The sequence below is a fragment of the Festucalex cinctus genome, chromosome 12 (genome assembly GCF_051991245.1).
Source record: "Festucalex cinctus isolate MCC-2025b chromosome 12, RoL_Fcin_1.0, whole genome shotgun sequence".
NCBI classification, from domain to species: Eukaryota; Metazoa; Chordata; class Actinopteri; order Syngnathiformes; family Syngnathidae; genus Festucalex; species Festucalex cinctus.
This window is the reverse complement of record NC_135422.1, coordinates 16299552-16323089: the sequence shown is the minus strand read 5'-3', so window position 1 is coordinate 16323089 and position 23538 is coordinate 16299552. Positions and strand designations below refer to the sequence as shown.

At 41.5% G+C, this 23538-nt stretch overlaps 2 protein-coding genes across 2 annotated transcripts in view; both read left to right on the top strand.

Annotated features, from left to right (window-relative positions):
• The window catches only part of grin3ba (glutamate receptor, ionotropic, N-methyl-D-aspartate 3Ba), a 124102-nt gene extending 119880 nt beyond the window's left edge, over positions 1-4222 (top strand). Inside the window, exons 12-13 of the mRNA XM_077537799.1 lie at positions 375-442; positions 1894-4222. Coding sequence (XP_077393925.1) covers positions 375-442; positions 1894-2809 — 984 coding nt within the window. The 3' untranslated portion in view covers positions 2810-4222. The remainder of the gene's footprint in view (positions 1-374; positions 443-1893) is intronic.
• A 5295-nt stretch (positions 4223-9517) lies between these two features.
• plppr3a (phospholipid phosphatase related 3a) lies at positions 9518-22849 on the top strand. The gene is made up of 9 exons (XM_077538850.1): positions 9518-10316; positions 13477-13580; positions 13858-14043; positions 14759-14888; positions 16108-16303; positions 17445-17502; positions 18653-18826; positions 20324-21139; positions 21898-22849. Exons 2-9 carry the CDS (start codon positions 13500-13502, stop codon positions 22636-22638), a joined length of 2382 nt encoding a protein of 793 aa, XP_077394976.1. The 5' UTR covers positions 9518-10316; positions 13477-13499; the 3' UTR covers positions 22639-22849.
• Positions 22850-23538: the final 689 nt, after the last annotated feature.

Genomic DNA, 23538 nt, shown 5'->3' with positions numbered 1-23538 from the left:
TAAGTTTTATATTCATAAATGTAAATGTGCAAAATCGAAACCTATTTTTTTTCTGTTTATGAAAGAGATTGATGTATATTTTCAGTCCATTTCTACTTCCAAAAATAAGAAGGCTGTCAAGACTTTGATTTTATGTTCTCATTTTGGTATTTTTAATATTTCTTAGTTTAAGACCCCTGGCATCTTTTATTTTATTGTTTTTTCTCTTTCTCTTTACTGTTTGTGTGATGGGTTTTTGTGTGTGTTGTATTTGACGTGTTTGGATTTTGATTACATTTTTGTCAAAAAAAAAAAAAAAAGTCATTTTGATTTGGAGGTGCCATTTGGAATTCCAGCAGTCCTTGACAGTTGTTGTTTTTAATATCATTTTCCAGAAAATTCACCGAGCTCTCCACACGGCGTATGAGGACGAAGGCAAGGAGCTGACGGGTCTTGAACAAAAGTAAGAAGCGACCAACTTTTACTGTTTTGTTGAACCTAAAACAACGAAACCTCATGAATGGATTGTTGACTTTAACATTCGTACTAGGGATGTAACGATATCCAAATATCACGATACGATAATATCACGACATGAAGCTCACAATACGATAATTATCACGATTTGTGGGGAGGTTGGTGATGTTTAAAAAAGGTCACAATATTGTAAAAAAAGGAGTTCATACTAAAAAAAAAAAGCACAATATTGTGCTTTTGTACATACATATGAACTCCCTCCAATCTCTGATAACACTTAATATTGACACACTTACTCACCTAATACAAGCACACATTGAGTTCCTCCGCATATTGACTCACTTCACAAGCATATTACAATCCCCTTCATCTGACAATTAGTGATTTAAAACATAGAAGGGCCAAAACATGAATATTTAAAGAAAATTAAACTGCACTAAAAAAAATTTTTTTTAAAAACTAGCCACCAGAGGGTGCTACAACTGCACAAAATGGAAATCAACCTGAGTTTTTTTTTTTTAACAGATGTGTAGCTTTTAAATATTGTGAACCCGACGACGATGATATTTAATATCACGATATCACGATATTGCCATTATCGTTACATCCCTGATTAGTACTACAACCTGCTCACTAGAAAAGTATCGATATTTGTAGAATATATAGAGCCGCAGAGCTCTATTGTTCATTACTTACTGAGCAATTACTTGGCGGGCCACTAGGGGGAGCGCCTCCTAAGAGTGTTGGGGAAATTTACGGAAATCTTCAGGCGAAGAATGGTACAAAAATAAACTATTACCTCATTGAAAAAAACTGTTTATGTCTTCATTGGTTTTATCGTAGATTATCGTGGACTTATTATCTGACTAATATCAATAATCGCGATATCATGAGGTAATCATTATCGTGAGCGTTGTATTGTATCGTGAGGTACCCAGAGGTTCCCACCCCTACTTTTACTATGATGTGAAGTTGTGAAAATGAAGTGCCTCAACTCACTTCAACATAGTTCCTTGTCATCAAGATAGCGCAAGACGGTGGCGAAACACTGCTTTTTAAATGATGCACCTCAACTCGCTGGCTCCACGTTGCAAAGTCATACTTCATTGTGGGCCTTTTCACACTGCACTTGGTTTTCTTGGTTGGTCAGTTGCTGTCAGCACTCTGTGATCACTCTGCCAAGCCCTTTCCTATTGGATGGTCCTTTTTGACGTCACTAAAACGCCACACATCCACCTGCCGTCCTTGCATGTTGACAGGTCCTAAGTGCAGTGTGAAAAGCTTGGCTTTTTTGTGAGTTTTTTTGTCTACAAATAACAGCTGTTAAATCCTCCAAATAATCAGGATATGTGAAGCTGCAAACTCCGAGCCGTGGTTCACCGTGCTGCTACATGCCCCGCGTAATATCTAACTCGGACTCCTTCTGTCGTCCTCCAGCGCCTCCTCTTGCATCTCGGAGAACTGCAGCCTGCACAGGAAGCAGCATCAACAGCCTCCCCCGCCGTCTCCCCCCAAATCCCTGCCGGCCACCGGCTCGGCGGCGGACAGCGGCAGCTCCTCGTCGCCGTCCCACGAGCCCAAGGAGAAGCGGGTGCACTTCGACCTGGACACCCTCCACAGCTACAGGCTGCGAACCCACACCGCCTCGGTGCGCGGACGTCCCGGCATGGTGGGCCGACCCGGGCTGGGACTCGGCGGCTTGGGTCTCCCCAGCCTGGGGAATTTGGGCCTCCAAGCCAACGGGGGTCCTGCCTCGGCGCTGGCGTCAACGGGTTTGGTACTCTCTCCTCTGGGGGGAAGGGGCGTCCAGACCGGACTGTGGGAAGGGGAGCTCCAGGAGCTCCAGGAAAAGATCGAGATCTTCCGGAACCAGCTGAGGGAGGCCCTGGCCAGGAGGGCGGAGATCCAGACCAGCCTGGAGAGGGAGCGCAGCGGGGCGGTGCGCCGGGACACCAGCCTGGAGCGGGAGCGGGACCGGCCGCGGGTCCAAACCATCAGCACAGACAAGAGCAGCGCCACTCAGCCCAGCCAGACTCTCAACAACCAGCCTCAGCAGGCCGTCCCCGGGAACCGCGCGCTCGGGCGAAGCGGCCCGCTGAACACAATCAACACCCTGGAGCGAGGGCGAGCCCCCCAGCTCTGTTCGGTTCCCCCCTCGGCGGAGGACCGCGCCGGCCAGTCGCACGCCGCTTCCTCCGCCAGTTTGGATCGAAGTCGGCTGGGCCAGCCCGGCGCCGTCCAGTCGTCCCGGAACACTCTGAGCCTGGACCGGCAGAAGGCCAGCCTGACGCGCGTTCTCAGCACTTTGGAGAGGACAAGAAGCAGCCAATCAGACGCAGGGGGCGGGGCTTGATTTGATTTGAGATGATCCCTCGCGGAGGAAAATGAGCGCATAGCTGCGGGGAAGACAGACATTATCAATTATTGCGGTACAATCTTGAAAATTATTAATAGCAGACTTGTTTCTACATTTTAGTGCAGAAATCTACGACGATACACCCAAATTCAGTTAGAACACATATGAAGCAAATGTGGCTAACATGCTAATAGTTGTTTGGTGAATACAAATGACAATAATTTGTATTCATTTCATATAATTTATTATATTTAATTTACTAATTACTTCAAGATCTACCAGTGAGATTTAACATTACATTCCAATTTTTCTTCCCATAATTTGAATTATTGAAAAATTGTTATGCTTAAAATTTATCAATTAAGTTAATGATGCTTTCGTGCACCAAGTTTGTATTTATTTACTTTTACAGATTAAAAAAAAACAAAAACAAAATAAACCAATCAAATCAATCAAATAAATTGTGCTGACTCCAAATTTCCAGGTTTTCCTCCAAGTTACTATTATTTTTTAATATTTTTTCAATATATGCTATATTTTTCAAGAATTCATTTCTTTCACTCATTCTGGGTGATTTTTTATTTTATTAAATAATGCTTTTATCGTTTGTTTGTTTTTAGCATGACTTTAATTGGTCCGGTAATTTAATTAATTTGAATGGACCCATGAAATTAATGTCTTAAACAAATCTATATAGGGAAAATATAATAATGAAAAGTCTACAATTTAATGATGAATTTTTAACAAGGTAAAAAGATAGAAATTTTACCATTAACTAAAGTAATTATAACAAGGAAATACACTGGATGAATGTTGTACTACTTTTATTTTAGATGTATTCTAAATATTTAGTATAATATGATATAGAATGTACTGTATTGCTATTTTGCACCATGTCCCAGAATGCCACATCTGCCCACATTGCCTTTCCTTTTTCAGATATTTAAAAAAATATATATTTCGACACTGTCAAAGTAATATACTATTGTCATTCAGTTCTGCATTTGACCACTGGAAGGCGGCCTCTCCCTTCTTCCCGCAGCTATGGACGCCTTGCAAAGTGACTGAAGACATCAATCTATTTTCAAAGGAGGGGGGGACAAAAGAGTCGTTGAAGGCCTTTGTGGATTCCGTCAGTCCATTTCCAGCCGATCATGTGCAATATTACTGCAGTATACGACTACCATGTTTGGATCGCTCCAAGGCTTTTAAAGACAAACAGTGCAGCTCATAACTGACGCGATGGAGAACATATTTTACATTCAACGACAAAAGCTCACCGAACTAAAAACGTTGACGCAAACTACTTTTCCATCCATCAAATTATAGACAAATTGTAACCACATTTATGGAGATTTTATGATATGGATCATTCCATGTTTTGAAATAAACATTTCTATACATACAAAAGGTGCATTATATATCACTTTTAATCATTCAGTGTTGTTTATGAAGTGTGTTCAGGTATTTGCGCCAGCGTGAGGACAAAAGTTAGTTAACACAGTCATGGAGACATGCGGTGTGGGGGCCATAAATCAGGTGACTCGTGTGCGCATGTCTGCGTTGTCAGGTAGTCATCACTTAGTGAGTCCATATTTTTATTTACAGTACATCATGTTGGGGCCTATTCCGGTGTGGAGACCACAAATCAGGGCACCCATAATATCCTTTTGAGCACCATTCTGCAAGGTATGTATGCTCTGATATTCATTACTGTGTTATTACAAAATTTGTTTACACAGTCAGCCGGCCCAAAATGTGAAGGAAGGTCCTTGTTAAACCCATCCTGAGGTTGTAATGTCAGCTTTTTACCACCAAGTGTCGCCCGAGCAATGTGTGTCTGATCGAAGCGATTGTGTGACGCATGCGCTGTAACAGGAAAGAGGGCAAGCGTGCGTGTGATTTAGTGCCCCGTTCTACATTTAAAGTGCAGACGATTATTCGCCGATACGGCCGATCAGTCACTGGCTCTGTCCTCGCGTAATGTTTTGCACGCGTGCTGGGTGGCCCTCCACAAAGGGGATATCAATCTCAAGGCAAATCCCACAATTGCGTGCACGTGTGTTTTCACGGCCGTTTGGGTAAATGTGTCAGCTGCACTGATGTGCGCTGTCAGGCATGTTAGGTGTGCTTGTAGACCCTCAAATGTTTGTTTACACAGCGATGCCATTTGGGTCCGATTGTGTGGGGAGCACAAATCAAGCATAAACTGTAATGTAAATACAGGGTTGATTCTGGCTAAATTTGGAGGTGCGTTTAGGTATTTTTTGGGAGCCACTTGATGGGAACAAATTTATTTTGACTTGGTCATGGGGACCATAAATTAGGCACCAGATGAGATCAATTAAAAGATCATGTTTTGGGTTTTTTTGGTGTACACTCTTTGTGGGAACAAACAAAATTTGATGCAAGCGTTCATGGTATGGGGATCACAAATCAGGCTTGTGATATTCTGAATGCAGTAGCTCGTCTGTGAACTTTGTGTGTCTGAGTGATCTGGGGTGTATTTCACAAAGCAGGTTTAGTGAGAAACTTGGGTAAAGAAACCCTGAAAAGTGGGAAACTCGTTTCAGAAAGGGAGGGAACTGAAACCAGAGGATAAGAGGGAACTCTAGCCTGTTTCATAAAAAGAGGTCATTTAAGCTCTCGGTCAGTTCCCGTAGTAACATGGTCCATCAATCTAATCTGGTCGGTAGAAAGTTTGTCACAATGAACCTCGAGTTTTTCCCTGTCCCCGCCTCCTTTCAGCCACACACGACAATTCATTTCCTCATTTGGCGACTTTTTGCGTAAATACGCTATGTCGTCTATAGCGTAAAGTCCACTTTTGTCACCAACATGGCATGTTATTATTACAATGAACCTATTGATGAAGGTGCTGCTTAATTGCACAGGGAATTAAATATTCGTCGCGAGAATGTTATCAAATGTTTGTATATGCTGGCATTTCCGCACAGTTACCTTTTTTGAGAGCTACCGTTTCACATCACAGTCCATCATCTGCATGCACAACATATGCTGCATTCGAGGATGGTCGGAAGTCGGATATATCCGAGGGAGATAGTGGCCATACTGTCATGTACGTTGCGTTACGTGGAGTTATGTCGAATATTTATGAATGAAGAAAACTATCTAGTTTTATATTCGAGTAAATTGTGTTTTGCCATTCAGAGTGACGTCACATTGTAGTCCGCCGGTGAAGTCGGGGTCCTTTTTTTTTCTCCGACTTCGCAAGTGGAATTTCCAAGTTCAAGGAGGCGTTCCCGTACACACTTCCTGGTTTTAACTCTGAAAAGTCTGACTTCCGACCATCCTCGAATGCAGCATTAATCCGTCCTTACATTTGCAACATTACTGAACGTAGTCATATGCGCTCACATCAGAGCAGTATTGCGCTCCATTTTTTTGCTCATACCCGTTTGAATAATGTTTTTATATTTCATCTTAAATCAAGTGTGCTTCTCCCTTGCAGGATTGCACCTAAATGAAATGAATTAATGAGCCCTCATTCAACAGGTTTTCCCTGTAATGTTGTGATCGCAAAGGACCATACATTTAAATTTACACATTGAGCAGAGCAGCAAATGTTCTCCCACGCCGCCTTCTTCTATGGGGAGCCGCTGCAATGTTGCACTTTTATTTTTTATTTTTATTTATTATTATTTTTTATAAAAACATGTTCAAATTCAACATATGATTGCATTAAGATTTTCAGTTGAGAGGGGCGAGGAAAAAAAAAAAAGCAACGCGGAAGCCGTACTCGGCTTCCCCGTTGCCATGGTGACTCGACGAACCAGTGCTCCACTGAGGCGGTCTTTTAACTCTGGTAGTAAGTCCCGATGCGGCTATTCAGCGTTGATATGACGCACTGGAATCAGCTGGACTGGAACCGAAAACGCAGATTTTCCTATCTGAGGGTATGTCAACTCGTTGTTCAGGGTTAAACTCACAGTTTGTTGAACCTCTTTGTGAAATACAGCCCACTTGGTGGGGCGAACATGACATTCAATCACGGTGTGGGGACCCCAAATCAGAAAACACAAAGTAATTTCAGGAGATTTTCTGTGAAGCTTGTGTGTATCTTTTCTGGTATTCGCTGTTGGTAGGGACAAACATTTTGATGTCGTCATTTGTGGCATGGGAACCACAAATCAGGCACCTGATAAAGGGAATGCAAGATATTATGTGAAGTTTGTGTTCTGATTAACACTCAGTAGGGACAAACATATGTTCACACATGCATGTGGTGATCTGGGGACCACAAATGGGGTACGTCATGATATAATTACATGAGTCATTTTGGTAAGTTTGTGCACCTGCTTGTCTGTGTGTTCTGATATACTGTACACATGGTTAGGAATTTTAACATAGTCATGTCCCAATAATATATGTTAGTGATAGACCGATATGTTTTTTTCAAGGCCGATACCGATACCGATTATTAGTAGTCGAGGAGGCCGATAACCGATATTTCACGCCGATATTCATTTGCAGTAAAATAAAAACAAAAACAAAACGTTTTCTTTTAAACTATATTGACAAATTTGTTTAAAAAAAATATATAACAACAAAAAAAATTGCAGAGCTTCCAGGGTCATTAGCATGTGTTAAGCTAAATTAAAAAATAATAATAATAATAATAATAAAAATTAAAAAGCAAGTAAATAGATCCCTAAACATTTCTACTGTAAATAAAGTTTTCTAAAATTTTAACATAATTTCTTGATTGATCTATTTTTTTTTTACATAAAAAATGGAGGGAGTTCCTAATTTTTATAAAGTGGAAATTTAAATAGAGCCATAACTAAAAACTTCCCTGAGTGACAAATGCCAGTGCTCATTTGCTCATTTGGGGTTTTTGTTAGGGTTCGTAAAAGGTTTCAAAAGATTTTTGCAGTGAAAATTTGTTCCAAATGACAAATAAAAACTCTTACAATTCCTGATGAAAACCTAAAATTCGCTACGTTAGCAAGTATTCACTGCTCGGTGAGATAACAGCTTTATCGGCCTTCAGATTCAAAAATGCCCGACAATCGGCCCTGCCGATAAACAGTCTATCCCTAATATATATGCTATATTCATGTGTATGTGTTGAAGTATTCCTGGCTTTGTGGGAACAAAAGTTGTTTTTGTTTTTTTTTATTCCCCCCCTCTGTCCTGTGTTGTATTCATTATTTGGTGTCACATGATGGGACCTATTGCAATGTGGGGAACACAAATCGGTCGACAGAAATTGAGGCATGACGGTATCTGTGAAGCATGTCTGTGTTCTAGGATTCATCACCTGGAGATGATTGCTTGTTTTCACACGTCACGTCGTGGGATCTATGACGGTGTGGGGACCACAAACCAGGTGAAGCCAGTTTCTTTTGTTTTATGTATTTGTTCTTTTCTAAGTTGTAAAAGTTACTTGCTAATGGCGTGGAAATGCTCCCGCGAGGTAACTAGACCACATGTGAGCCGCAGTCATGAATAATTTTAATCAAAATTATAAATCCCCCAGTGTGAACGCACATCCACAAGGAAACGAACCAATTACTCTTCTAATTTGCTCAGTGGAAATCACTGCAGCTCTAACAACTGGACACTTTATTAGGTACACCATCTCCAATATGAAAAGTCTAACGTTTACAAAAAAAAAAAAAAACAGCAAAACTGATTTTTGATTGACACCCGGGAGCACCTCCACCTCTCATACGTTGGCCTCGAACGCGTTTTTTGTCTGCTCGGTAAACAGGAGTGATGAGTTTATTAGCTCTGACCAGCTGTGACCAAGCAGGCTTATTGGATGTGGTGTGTGCGTGTATATTGCCAGGATGGGGGCTGCAGGGGTGTGTATGGGCCCGGGGTGACCCCCCCCCCCCCCCCCCAACCAGACTACCTCCCTTCACAGAGAAACTCCCTGGCAACCACAGGCAGAATAAATGTGGCGCCTTCATTCACAGTGTGGGGGTGCTTTTTTTGGGTGGCGTTGAACCACTTGAGAATGTGCAGATATTAGCATCCCGTCTGGGAGTGCATGCGTGTGTAGGAATGTGTCACACACACTCCAGTTGTAACACGAAGGCACAGGGGAACGACCATGTGGCATTTTTTTTGAAAGTGTTTATATATATATATATATATATATATATATATATATATATATATAATAGTAGTCACTGCTGGTTTGCAGTTGGCAAAATGTGTCTCATAAGTCTCACAGTGATGCGCTGCTTTCATTTCCTTAGGCTGTGTTGACATGTGTTGGCCAACTGGGCAGTCATGATTTAATAACGCAAAATTGCCTAGCAACAAGTGATGTAATAAGGAAAAATAAAGGCAGTGTCATCCCCATCACAACTCTTTTAGGAGTCTTTGTTGGTCTTGGTGGTAGTTGGCAGTCAGACATGATCTTAGTATGGTGGCCCAAATGGAGGGGAAAAAAAAAAGACGACATGCATCCTTAGTCAATGTTGCCATTGGCCAGTGAATTCTGCCTAGCAACACCTCAGGGGCCAGATTGGATCCCCTGAAGGGCTGGTTCTGGCCCGTGAGCCGTATGTTTGACACCCCTGCTCCAATACTTGTCAGGTGGAAATCCATACATCCATTCATCCAACCAGTATCATTGTTTCTCTCTCGCTAATTGAATAGTTGATCTTTTTTAAATATAAAACTCATATCAGACCAAAACACAACATGGGGAATAGCACACTTTCCCTTTAATGTTCTCGTTCCTGATGACTCTTGCAGAAAGGGTGTCCACGTGTTCCACTGTGGTGCACGTGGACACGCCCTTCAGGTGTCGACAAAGGCACTCGCGCATACAATGCGCTCTGCGTTGCTTCTTCATTGACGAGAGCCTTCCTCCTCCTCCTCCTCTTCATCTTCATCCCATGCTTGTGCACACATGCACGCGCAAGCCTCCCTCCGCCAATCCCCCCTTTTGTCTCATGGAAGAAGAAGAAGTGTGGAGCAGACTGTCTCCTCCCCCCACCATCAGCGCACCATTCTGTCCTCCCCCTTGCACCCCCACCCATCTCGTGCCTGCCTTTGTGACTGCGTACCCGAATAAGCCTGTCACTGGGGTGCTTGCCTGGAAAAAAAGATCAGCTGAAGATTCCTTCTTAATTGTATCTATTTTTTTTTTAAACCTTGTGATTTGGAATTCTCGGGAATACCGCTGGATGATAATAGAAGAAGAAGGGGAGGATCCAGAACCCACCCCCCTCCTAGCCTGCATCACCACCACGGTGGAAGCACGTGAAGATTTTACTCCACAATCGGACCACATTTTGGGGACTTTTCCTCCATCAGCATCCTTTTGACGCCATCCTCACATCCAAGACAAGATTGAATCCCAATCCAGCAGCCACCTCAACCGGGATTTGGCTTTTTGTTAGTGGACATGGACATGGATTAAAGGGGCGCAGAGCCGGCAAACTGGAGCAGCACGCCAGAGCACGCCGGGGGGGAAGGGGGCGACGGGACTCGGTGAATTCACGGAGCCCCCGGGATAGAGGTGAGCGTCCGCGTGTGTGCGCGTGCATGCGTGTCTGCTTGTGCGTGTGTGTACATTTACATAATTGATGATCCTATTGGCAACTTGCATGATGTCTTTCATTATGTAGCCTTCACTGAGGCTCATATTGTAATTTACTCAACATGTCATTTTAAAACCCTCCAGGTTGTGTTGTGGGTCAAAATGACCCTTTTTATAATTGGAAAAGCAGACAAAAAATATTTTGAAAAAATAGAATCACACTCATTCTGCTGGACTTTTTTTGTCGCACTTTTAAAAACATAATTTGCATTGTGATTATTTACAAATATTGTTGACCCGTGAACATCATAACAGAACGTGATCATGGACTTCAGGTTAATGACAATTGGAAGTCTTCCCAGGATGGACATTGAAAATTATCTTTAGATGTGTTATTTTGTAGTATTTTTAATGTGATTAAACATTGGGTGGGTCAAATTGACTTGGGAACATTTCTGGTGTATCTAAGAAACGGACACAACCTTATGCTAATTGCTAATTAAAGTCCTTGAAGAATATAAATTTAAATTCTTTTTCAATATTTATTGATGATTACACATATAGTGGGCCAAAGTGGTGTTGGCATATTTAGGAAATGAATATGCCATGAGGATTAAACCATGTCAATGACAATGGGAAATCCTTGAAGTGACGATTAATCAACATTCAGCGGGTCAGAGTGACCCGTGAACATTTTTTATGTACTTAGAAACAAAACTTGAATGTGCGGTGAAATTTAAGCTTTTATTCAACTTTCCTTCAACCTGAGATAACAGTCCAGATTGTTAAATGGGAGAAACTACATGAAATCATCACAACTTGCTAGGTCATCCTGTTGTATTTCATCTCTTCATTTACATGGTGAGCCTCTTTAGTTTTTGATAGAACTTTTGTTACTGTACAAATACATTCAGAATATTTGCTTGGCCAGCTAATTGGCTTCATTCCTTTGTCTCTATAATGAAACAATCACTTTTTTAAATATTTTTCATGCAACTGTTCTGAGCTTCTGTTTCCATGCCAGTGTGGTATTCAGCAGTGTAATGCAGCTTGTCGGAGTTTTTTTTTTTTTTTTCTTGCTTTTCTTCCAGTGTCAGTCTCTAAAATAAACCCACCCCCACTCATGTTGGTGGTCTTTCTGACTTTCTGGCACACTGACATATTGTGATTCTGTCCACACAAGGTTAGAGTCTTGTTGGAAGCACACACGGCCAACTGACATTTTGCTGTCACATTCATGCAAAGAGCGGAGAAACAAATGCTGTTTTTGGAGATAAACAATCCGCCACTCTTCTGCAAGAAAGGCACATTGTGTGTGTGTTTCTGTGTGTGAGTGAAGTGATTTAAAGGGGGGGCAGGTTTAAGTGTATGTGAGTGGAGCAGGTCACTGAGATGAGACTGGGGAGGGGGCTTGGCTCTTACTAAGCTGCTTTTCCGCCACACTGGAGACCATCCATCCATCCCAGCATCCTCTTCTAGCTGATATGATGCTCAGTGGACATAGGAAAGGGAAGAGGAGAGAAGGATGGCATACCATAAAGAAAAAAGATACTTGGTATAGGGAATCAGAAGGAAGGAAACATTATTTTGTTTATTTGTTATAATTATTTGGACTGCAAGAACTAATTAGGAAAAGAATCATGGGAAAGGAGATGTTAGGAAAGGATGCATAGGAAAGAGAGTATGAAAGGCAAGGAACAAGCTATTCAGAAAGATATCTTAGGGGAGACAGAAAGCTATCAATGGGAAGGAAACAAGAAAGCTATCAATGGGAAGGAAACATTGGGAAAGTATCATTATGAAAGAGACATGAGAAAAGGTATTACAGGTAAGGAGACATTGAAAAGGGGAAAGAGACATTAGAAAAGCGATTGTAGGGAAGGAGACATGAGGAAAGGGATCATAAGAAAAGAAACAGTGATAGGGTGTCGTAGGAAAGAAACACTAGCAAAGGGATAGTAAGGAAAGCAAAGGGATAGTAAGGAAAGTAGGGACTGTAGGGAAGGAGACATTATTAAGAGTGGGATCACAAGAAAAGAGATATTTGGAAAGGGACTACTGTATAGGGAAATAAACATTTGGAGGGAGATTGCCAGAAAGACATTGGGAAAGGGATGAAAGGGAAGGTGATATTAGGTTATCATAAGGATTGAGACCTTAGAAGAGGGGTAGTAAGAAAGGAGGCATTAGGAACTAGATTTTAGAGAAGGAGACATTAGGAAATGGAATTTAGACAAGAAAGGGATCACAGGGAAAGAAACCGTCATAGGGCATGAGAGGAAAGACATTAGAAAAGGGATAGCAAGGAAAGAGACAATAGGAATGAGATTGTAGGAGACATTAGGAAAGGGACTAAGGGGAAGAGATACTTGGAACAGGATCATAGGGAAGGAAACATTAGGAAAGAGATTGTAGTGACATTGACGTTAGGAAAAGGGATCAAAGGGAAGACGATATTAGACATCTTAAGGAATGAGACATTAGAAAGGGATTGTAAAGAATGAGACATTAGGAACGAGGTTGTAGGGAAGGGGACATTGGGAAAGGTTGTGTTGGGAAGGATACTTTAAGAAAGAGATCGTAGGGGAATAGACATTAGGAAAGGGTTCATAGGAAAGGAAACAGTGATCGGGCATCAGAGGAATGAAAAGTGCTATATAAATGGAGTACCAAGAACTGAAGGCAACATTAGGCAACTTAAGGAATAAGACATTAAGGATGAGAAATTAGGAACCGTTCTGTAGGGAAGTAGAAATTTAAGATGTATCATAGGGGAAGATACATATATTAAGGGAGCATAGTGAAAGAGATAGTAGGAAAGAGTAAGGAAGACAGCATTAGAAATCGGTCAATGGGAAAGGAGGACAAAAAGGAAAGTGATAGGAAGTCATAAAGAGGACACATGGAAGGAGAAATTGGGATCACTCCAGTGTGTGTTTGTAAATATTTAAATGTGTTTGAGCTTCCGCATGTGTGTTTGGCTGTAATCCCTTCCCGAGGTCATGTAGTCGCCCATAGCCTCAACATGCAAGCACTCGCGTGTGCGTTCCTTTCTTCACCCATTTCTATCGTTCAAAAACAGCAATACTCAACAAACGCTTGACATGCATGACCAACATTGTCCCACGTGCCTCTGCAGCTTGCGAGTGGTCCCACCCCAAGATGATGTCCCCCAAAAACCGAACCAAGAAGAAACCCCCTAAAGACAGCCTGACGCTGCTGCCGTGTTTTTACTTTGTGGAGGTACGTTCATGTGCTCGTGGTTCAATCAATCGTCTTTTTTATATTGTTATTATTTTATAATGCAGTGTAGACGGGGGCCAAAAAGTAAGTAAGGAAAAGAACGAGATGATCCCGTTTTCTTACAGGCAACTGATATACGTTCATGTGTAGCTGTAACTAGATAGATAAGTGAAAGAGGACATTTTGAGTATTTTTTAAGATAGAAACGTTTAGTATATGTCATTGTAATGAAACAAGTCATGTACTCCATCAAATTGACTGTGCTTGTGCGGCGTAGCTCCCCATCGTGCTGTCGTCTTTGGTGTCGCTGTACTTCCTGGAGCTGACCGACGTCTTGTCTCCCGCCGTGGTGGGCTTCCGCTGCTATGACCGCGACCTCTCCATGCCCTACGTGGAGACGAGCGACGAGCTCATCCCGCTGCTCATGCTGCTCAGCCTGGCTTTCGCCGGGCCCGCCGCATCGGTAAGATTTAGCTTCATAGACTGGAGGAAAATGTGCATTTTCATTTGGGATTTCTCAAGCTGTAGGTGAATTTTAAATCCCGTTGAAGTAAAATTTGTGTGAAAATAAAGAGCACAGTTTTGCCCTCTAACACATAGCTGAAGTTAGCTTATCAGTTTAAAACCGAAACTTTTTTTCTTCTCACTTGAGGCTAGCGTTATTTTTCCCCCTACATGTTAAACCATGCTATGCTAGAATGCTAACACCCGCCCTATATGTACTTTTCTTCTCACTTGAGGCTCACATTGTTTTTTTTTCCCCTTCACACGAAACCATGTGATGCTATGCTAGCATGCTAACATCCCCATTTGAAGCTGGAATGAGAAACAGACGTCAACAATGCAACCAGTAATAATAATGAATGTGTGTCGAGACACCAATTCAATCTCTTCTACAAGAAATACACAATCACTGGATGGCATTGCGAAATACTCGCTACACTTTCGCACACACTGCAGGCCTCCTCGGTCAATACACACAAACATGCACACACAATGTTAATCCATCAGCAGCATGGAAAGAAGCAGCGAAGTCATCTATCACCCTGATTGGAAGCGATCACCAACATCAATAGTATTTTTAGCCGCCGTTCTCCATCAGCCCAAGTTTGAAAATCACAATAAATGGATGTTTGATTCATGGAAACACTTCTTTATTTCCTGGCCTTTGTCCACAGATCATGATGGGGGAGGGTCTCATGTACTGCATGCAATCCAAACTCAAGACCTGCCCCAAAGCGGAGGGTAGCATTAACGCGGGTGGATGCAGCTTCAACTCCTTCCTGCGCAGGACCGTCCGCTTTGTGGGTGAGTAAACCACTGTTTCAAACATTTATCATTTTTAAAATTTTGATTTTTTTTTTAATTTTTTTTCTTTTTTGTCTTGGTATATTTTTCTTTATTATAGTTAGAAATATATTTATTTTAATTTTTTGTTTCATTTAATTTTGTTTCATTTAAGTTGTTCTTTATTATTATATTGTTATTTATATTAATAATTATCCTTGTTATTATTATTATTATTATTATTATTATTATTATCATCATTATTATTACTCCTGCGTAGCACCATGAATGGGGAAAAAAATGCTCTAAGGATAATGCAAGTTTTATTTTAACTAATTTATAATACATTTTAAATGTAATTTTATTGTATTTATTTGTACTGTATTTAGTTGTAATTATTTTTGTTTGAGTGGGTATATGTATTTTATTTTCGCAAGTTACTCTCGGGCAGAAAATAATAAGCACCCCAATTTTATTTATTTATTTATTTATTTATTTATTTATTCGTTCATTTTTATTATTTACAATGTAAAAATATTATTAATTTAATTAAATACTAATTAAATTATTATCTCTTGTTCATTGTACTTATTAAGGTACCGTAATACTGGAAAATAATGGTAGCCACACAAAATATTGACGCTGAGTAGTTTGACTTAGGGGTGTACTCGCCTTTGTTGCCAGAGGTTTTAATGGCTTGGCTGTATTTTGTGTTACTTTGAGTAAACAATAAATTTACAGTAATACAAGTTGTACACTTACTACTTTTAATTGTGTTGAAGTGTCATTTCTTCACTGTCGAACCATGAAAAGATATAATTAAATACCTGCAGATTTGTTTTTGTTTTTTTAATATTCTTTTCAAATAAATACGGTTTTTTAAAATAATTTTTCGTTCAACTTTAGTTAAAAAAAAATCACCAGAAAAGACACTCTTTAAAGTGTCAAGGGAGGCTCACTTAACCTGTTTTTGGGAGTGGGCTAATAAACTAATTAGACGCGTTAAGTGAAGGGTGACCAAGTGCTAAAGAGGCGTGATGTGATGGTAAATATCCGGAGGCCCACTTTGGCGCTTTGGAGTGCAAATTGAATTGCTTCATTAGTTTGCTTTTGTCTGCGCGTTCAGGTGGCAAAATAACACAAACCGCTTTTTTTTTTCTTTTTTTCTTTTTGCTCAAGCACTTTGAACGTGGGAGATGACCTTGACATCCGCCTCCCTCCTTTCCTTTCTACCGCTCAGGTGTTCACGTGTTCGGTCTCCTAGCAACGGCGCTGGTGACGGATGTCATCCAGCTGGCCACCGGCTACCACACCCCCTTCTTCCTCACCGTCTGCCAGCCCAATTACACGGCGCCGGGCGTGGCCTGCGACAACAACGCCTACGTCACGCAGGACGTCTGCATGGGCAAAGACCAATACGCCATCATGTCGGCCAGGTACGACGAGCGTTTCTTCAATGCATGTTGTACAGATTAATACAAGAAATTTAATAGAATACCTACATTTTAGCGAAACAGGTGCATTTCAGTCAAACATCTATATCAGGGATGGGCAACTAAGGTGATGGAGGGGGCCACAATTTTACATCAGGGTTACTGGGGGGGCCACATACGACCACACACATCCTAACTAGATGTATGCTTGTAATAAATGTCATTTTTCATAGTACATTTTTCAATGCATGGATTAAACAACATAACAGCATACTGTAACTTTTTTTTTTTTTTTTGTAGTGCAAAGGGCTCTCTCGCATAAAAAAATAAAATAAAAATTACCATTCCAGGATGGCACAAAACTGCTGAACAGCAAACTAACATTAAGTACAAGATCTCATTGTATTTCATAATTTTCACAAAAAACAACTCACTCAAATTTTTAGTACTATTAAGGTACAATGTTTGTCATGAATGTCATTCCAAATCCGTGAAAATAAAAACCCTGCATACTTGCAGTTCAGCATCCATGAATTTTCATATTTTCTTTTCTTTCTTTTATTTTCTTTTATTTTATTTTATTTTATTTTATTTTATTTTTAATTTGGTGGGCGAGGGTTCATTCATCAGTTTTAAAAATGCATAAATAAAAAAAAATATATTTATTTTTGGGGGATTGGGGAGGGGAGTGATTGGGGGTATAATCAAGATTATATACAAATTTATCAGAATGCCTACATATTGCAATATATGTATAGTATTAGTAAAATAGGTACATATGCCTAAATTGCCTACATAAAATACAAAAAAACTACATTACATGTCACAATATTAATATTATTACTATTAGATTCCTACTTATTAGTGCAATACCTACACAATGTTACCCTGTCACCTGATTCTTGTCATCTTGGATAGAAGAAAAGCAAACGTGTATTTTCTCGCATGCTTCCTGTATAACGCTGGGACACAACAATGGAGATTACAGTATTGCTAATGTAGCTGACTAATCCTATCCTGCTAAAAATGCCCCGCGACTTATTACACCGCATTCAACAATCCCATTAAAATGTTTGACTTGTGTTGTACAACCTGATTTTTTTATTTACTATTATTATGCTGTCTTTTTTTTCTCCCCTTGCAGGAAAACATTCCCATCCCAGCATGCAACCCTTTCTGGCTTTGCCGCCGTCTACATTTCCGTAAGCAGACCTCTCTCTTTTTTTTTTTTTTGTTCTTCCACTTTGATTCATTTGCATCATTTGAGGACTTCAACGTAGTTTTGCAGTCGTGTCATTTGGTCAGGTAACACCAGGCTCAAATTGGGTGGCAAAACACAAATATCATCCTAAAGGTTTCATTGTGTCTTGCACAAAGTGCTGAAAAAGCATCTGGAAGTTTCTGCAAAGTCAGCTTTCTTTCGCTCAGCAGACCATTTGCATTCCACTATAGATTCACAAAGTGTGCATGCGATGGAAAACACTTGCATACTTATTTTCAACACAGTATGACTTTAATGCTAAATAATTTGAAAGATTTGTGTACATTATTTCTTGGAAGAACAGAAATCGTTTGATGTTACTGCAGCAATCATTTCTTATTTGGCTTTGCAATTTTTTCTTATCAACACGATAAAACAATAAGTTAATTTTATTTTTATTTTATTTTATATATTCATTTTTATATTTCATGATGTTTATTTGTATTTTTGTTTTAACTCGTTTTTATTTATACTGCATTTTACTTAGTTGCATTCATTTGATTTATTACATTTTTTATTTGATTTATTTTTTTCTTTTTATCCATTACATTGATATTTTTTTGTAATTATTTGTATCTATTTAATTAATTTTAATTTTATTTATTACAATTGTATTTACTTGTATTTTAATTTTAATTGAATCATTTGTAACAATTTGGTCATTTTCATATTTGCTGATATATTTGCTTTTTTTTTATATCTTACTCATTTTTTTTTCATTTTAGCCTTGTTTATTTTTCTTTATTTGAGCTTTTTCAGTTTTAGTTTAGTTTTTAATTTTAGTTTAGTTATTACGTAGTATTATTGTATGTATTTATTTGATGTATTTATTGTTATTTATTTTGCTTATTTATAAATGAGTCATTTTTACTCCACTTTGTTTTTAATTTCAGGTTAATTTTCTTATTTCACCATTTTTGTATGTGTTTTATTTTATTCATTTGGATTTATTTCAATGTTAATTGATCATTATCAATAGAATTTAAATGTTCTTTTTTTCTTATTTTTTTTTTTTTATATTCTATCAGAACCGCACTCGACACCATTTTTTTGTATTCCATGACGATGTCCTCATTCGTTTGTGCCGTCAGATGTACTTCAACGCCAGCATCAGCGCCGCCACCAAGTTGCTCAAGCCGCTGCTGGTGTTCGCCTTCTGCATGGCGGCGGGCCTGGCCGGCCTCACTCAGATCACCCAGCACCGGAGCCACCCCATCGACGTCTATGTGGGCTACCTGATCGGAGCTGGCATCGGCGTCTACCTGGTCAGTTGGTGCGGAAACTCGCCCGTTTCGTTTGAACTGCGCAATTAATTTTCGTTAGCTTGTTGGCATAATTGCTTACGCCCTTTTTGAACGTTTTTGGAAAACAAGAAAAAACACAAGAAGAAGAGTCCAGTTGTCTCCATGTACCTGGATGCTAATGATTACGAGACCTGCAACAAAAAATAAATAGGCCTAAATAAAATCAAGACGTACGTTGTGTTGGTCTACGTTTTTAGTTGTGACATGGCAGCTTGTATCGCATCATCGGGATATTCAAAATGAGCAGCCAGGCAACGTTTGGCAGAAGTAGAAGGAAGCCGTCTCTTTAAATGAAGCACTTTTAGTTGTATTTTGTCCTATTGTGTGTGCCAACACAAACTCTTTATTCGTCACCTCCTCTTTCTTTTTCTCTCTGGCGAGCTATTTTTAGCGGTCCTTATTACGACAGCTACAGAAAGAGGAGCGGTAATCGGATAAGAATTCGCCGCAGCAATTTCACACTCGAGTTTTGGGAGGAGAAAGAGAAAAAGAAGAAAAATGGAGTTGTTGTGGTTGTTGCAGATTTTCCCTCGTGTCCTTCACATTTTGAGGCAGAGGATCTTTATTCTTCCTGTCAGGGAATAATTAAATTATGGTCACATCACCAGTTCATTCATTGTAGTCACCCAAAATAATTTGTATGATCTCCTCACTGAAAACAAATGTGTATTTTAAAACATGAAAAGCATATAAAAAAAATAATTGTATGTACAGCACAGTCTACAAATACTATATATATATATATATATATATATATATATATATATATATATATATATATATATATATATATATGTATGTATGTATGTATGTATGTGTATATATACATATATATATATATATGTATATATATATATACTGTAGAGTATTATTTTGTTTCTTTTTAACTTTTTTGTTTTTTCTTACTTTTTTTGTTTTTGTAAACATTTTCATAAAAAGAAATTTAAAAAAGTCAATTTTTATTCCTTTTTGGCATATATTTATTTTTAATCAGCAATATACTCAAATGCGCAAATAAAAAATAATAATTTATTGTATATATTTAGTAATAATGATAGTAATATAATATTGACCTACTTTGTTTTTAAAAACATTTACATAAAAAAAGACTTCTGTTATTTCAACTTAAAGGCCAAACTACAACTGCACAGACAACAAAGTGTATGTATTTCATTTACTGTATGTATTTTTTGACTATGAAAAAAATGGTAGTCCCTCCACCACTCAACTAAAAATTACAGAATTCAAAATGTTCTTCCTTTCAAAACTGTAATTAATAGCCACAACAACCAAATGAATTGGTTTCAAGTTGCTTGGCAGATTTCCTAATGCTCAAAAATTATAGCTGCACTGTAGCCCAATAACTAATTGTAATCCAGTCTCTCCTGTTTTAAATGTAAAGCGCAGACTCCGCACATATCGGATCTTGCTCCTGATGTCATGCCCGTTTACCTCCAGGCTGTGTATGCGGTGGCAAACTTCAAAGCATCCGAAGAAGACACGTTGCCTCATCCCAAAATGTCAGCGGTGGCGCACAAGGATACCCTGAGGGTGCTGAGTCAGCGCAGCCACGACTCCCTGTACAGGAAGACGCCACGGGTGTCGGAAAGCCGCGAGGAGCTGGCCGTGGCCATGGGTTCGGGGGCGCGCAGCAAGGTGAGGCGAGAGAAAGCCTCCCTGGCGTCTCTGAAGAGAGCCAGTGCCGACGTGGAGCTCCTGGCCACCCGCGGGCCCATGGGCAAGGAGACCATGGTGACGTTCAGCAACACTCTGCCCCGGGTGGCCAACGGCAACAGCCCCATCTCGCCCTCCGACGAACTGCCCACATCGCAGCGCCACATGACGTTCCACGTGCCTCTGGACCCGCAAAGATCCCGGCAGCTGGTGTCCGAGTGGAAGCAGCGCTCGCTGGAGCTGAGGAGTCAAAGCTCCCGGGATGACGACGAGGGCGAGGGAGGGACGGAAGCAGCGGACACAACGAATGAGACGGTCGACCATGGGGTGCCTGCTTCCCTCTACCCCAAAGTGCAGGCCAACAAAGGCATGGCGACGCCCACCGGGGCCCGGATGGTTGTGTCTCCTCCGCTGGTCCACATCCCAGAGGAAGCAACACGTCCGCCGCCCGTCTCCCCTAAGAGTGCCAAGACCCGTGCCAAGTGGCTGTCGCTCACCGAGGCAGAGAGGAGCGGCACAAAGGAGCCCAGCGTGGGACCCATTGCCGTTTCCACCCCTAGGGTGCCCAACACACAACCTACTCAGCCAAGGGTCACTCAGGTGAGGTTGAGCTGCGAAATGATTGTGCATCCATTTTCATCGCAGCTGAGTACGCCATGGACCTGGGGTAGGGATCGCTGGTCCTCAAGAGCCCCTGTCCTGCCTGTTTTAGATATTTCCTTCCTCGTTATCAGGCTTCTACAGAGTTTGCTGATGAGCTGATCATTTGAGTCAGCTGTGTTGGAGGAGGGAGACGTGGAATACAGGCAGGACAGTGGCTCTTGAGGACAGGAGTTCCCTACCCCTGCCATGGACTGGTCACCAATCAGGTACAGGGTAGTGTTTCTTACAAGATTCTTCTCCATGTACTCGTGTGGGCTTTCTCCAGATGTCTAGACTCTAAATTGTCCATAGGTGCTAATGGGAAGGGATGGTTGTCTCTACGTACCCTCTAGAGGACAAGAGTTCCCTACCTATGCCATGGACTTGTCACCAATCAGTTACAGGGTAGTGTTTCTTGCGAGTTTCTTCTCCATGTACTCGTGTGGGCTTTCACCAAATGTCGAGACTCTAAATTGTCCATAGGTGCGAATGGCAATGGATGCTTGTCTATAGCCTGTACCCTGTTGACGACCAGCCTAGGGTGTGGTCTGCCTGTCACCCAGAAGGTTTGATTGTCGATTCAGACTTTCTGTATGAAGTATCCTATGAATGATTGTTGACAAGTCCAGGGTGTACCCGATCCTTTGCTCAAATCCGTTTGGGACAAACCCTAGATGACTCAAAAACAACTTTCCTTCCTGATATTTCCTCACCAGGTGATGGCAATGTCCAAGCAACAGAGCGAGGGCGGTGGCTCCTCTTCCGGCGGTGGCTCCAACTGTTCCGAGTCACCCTACTACCGGATCCCCTCTGACCGGGACAGCTGCACGGGCAGCAACCCGGGCAGCATCGCCGGCAGCGGCAGCATCGTCACCATTGACGCCCACGCCCCCCATCACCCGGTGGTGCGGGTAACAACTTCCAATGGGAAGCCGTGGGAGTGGAGGAACACCATCAGTGGCAACCTGATGGCCGGCGACGCAACAGCGTTGGATAAGCACCGCGGCGTGTTGCGAGGGCAGGACAGCGCCCTGTCGTATCGCGACTACCGGACGCTCCCGGTAAAAAAGGAGTCGCAGGGCGGCGAAACTCCAGAGCTGCCACCCCCGCCGCACCCCAACTCCTCCTCCCCTCTGCCTCCCCCACCTCAGCTGTCGTCGCCCCATCTGCCGCCACCACCCCCTCACTCATCCCTCCTGTCTCACCCGCCTTCTCAGGTGTCTCCGCAACCCTCCCCTTTGCCCCCTCCTCTGCTCCCGGCCTCCTCCATGCCACCGCCACCACCTCCCCACCCCTCATGCTCCATGCTCCCCCCTCCGCCTCATCCCGACCTGTTGATGGACGAGCAGATGCTGTCCCGCTCGTCCACTCTACCCCGTCGGCCCTCCGTGTCAGCCCGCAGCCATGCTGAGCAGGAGCACTACTACAAGGCGCTGCAGAACGAGCGGATGCTATAGTGTAGTGGTCGCCAATGTTTATTGCGTCAAGCGAGTGTTTCACGTAAAGCGATATTTTGACGGATCGGCATAGAAACAAATAAAATCCAACTATTAAAAGTACAACTGAAACCAATCAGCCAGTCACAACTTAGGGTAATGAAGGACAATGACACTCCAAATGTGTTACTTATGTCTTATTTGCATTGCAGAAAGTACCAATTCAGTGAGGTTAGGGGTTAGGGCGGGGGGGGGGGGGCAATCCCGGTACTAGAGGCCTGGAGTCCTGCAGGTTTTAGATCCTTCTCTCCTCCAACACACCTGATTCTTTTTTTTTTCTTTTCTTTTAGCGAGAGCTCAGAATTGTTCATTCGGCAGTCTTACTGATTCAACATATCATCATCATTGCTCTCTCTCTTTTTTATGTTCATATGTGTGCGTGTGTGCATGCGTGCATGTGCGTGTGTGTGTGAATTTGTACTCATTAGTTCAACTAAAACCTAATAAAAATCCCATTCGCCTTCACCTTAACCGGCTACGTCAGTCTCGCCAGAGACGTCAAGTTCAGAAGGTCAGGAGACCAGAGGAAAGGTCAAAGGAAAGAAAGATGAATCAAAGTGAAATCCAGAACCAACTAAACACCACCTGCCCCCCACAGTTTTACAAAACCAGAATCTTACACCAACCTCAGAAACTTCTAAATTCCAACAGATTAGGTAGATCTCAAGAGACCAGAGGAAAAACTAAAGAGAGGAAGGAGGGAAGGATAGATGAAGCAGAGTGAGATCCACAGACACCAGCATCCACTGATTCAGCGAGCTGTGGGAGGGAGAAGCGAATTCTGTTTGAATTTCAGTAGATGCTGGTGTGGGTCTGGCATGCGTAAAAACCTCCTCCAACACACCTGATTCTAATCATTAT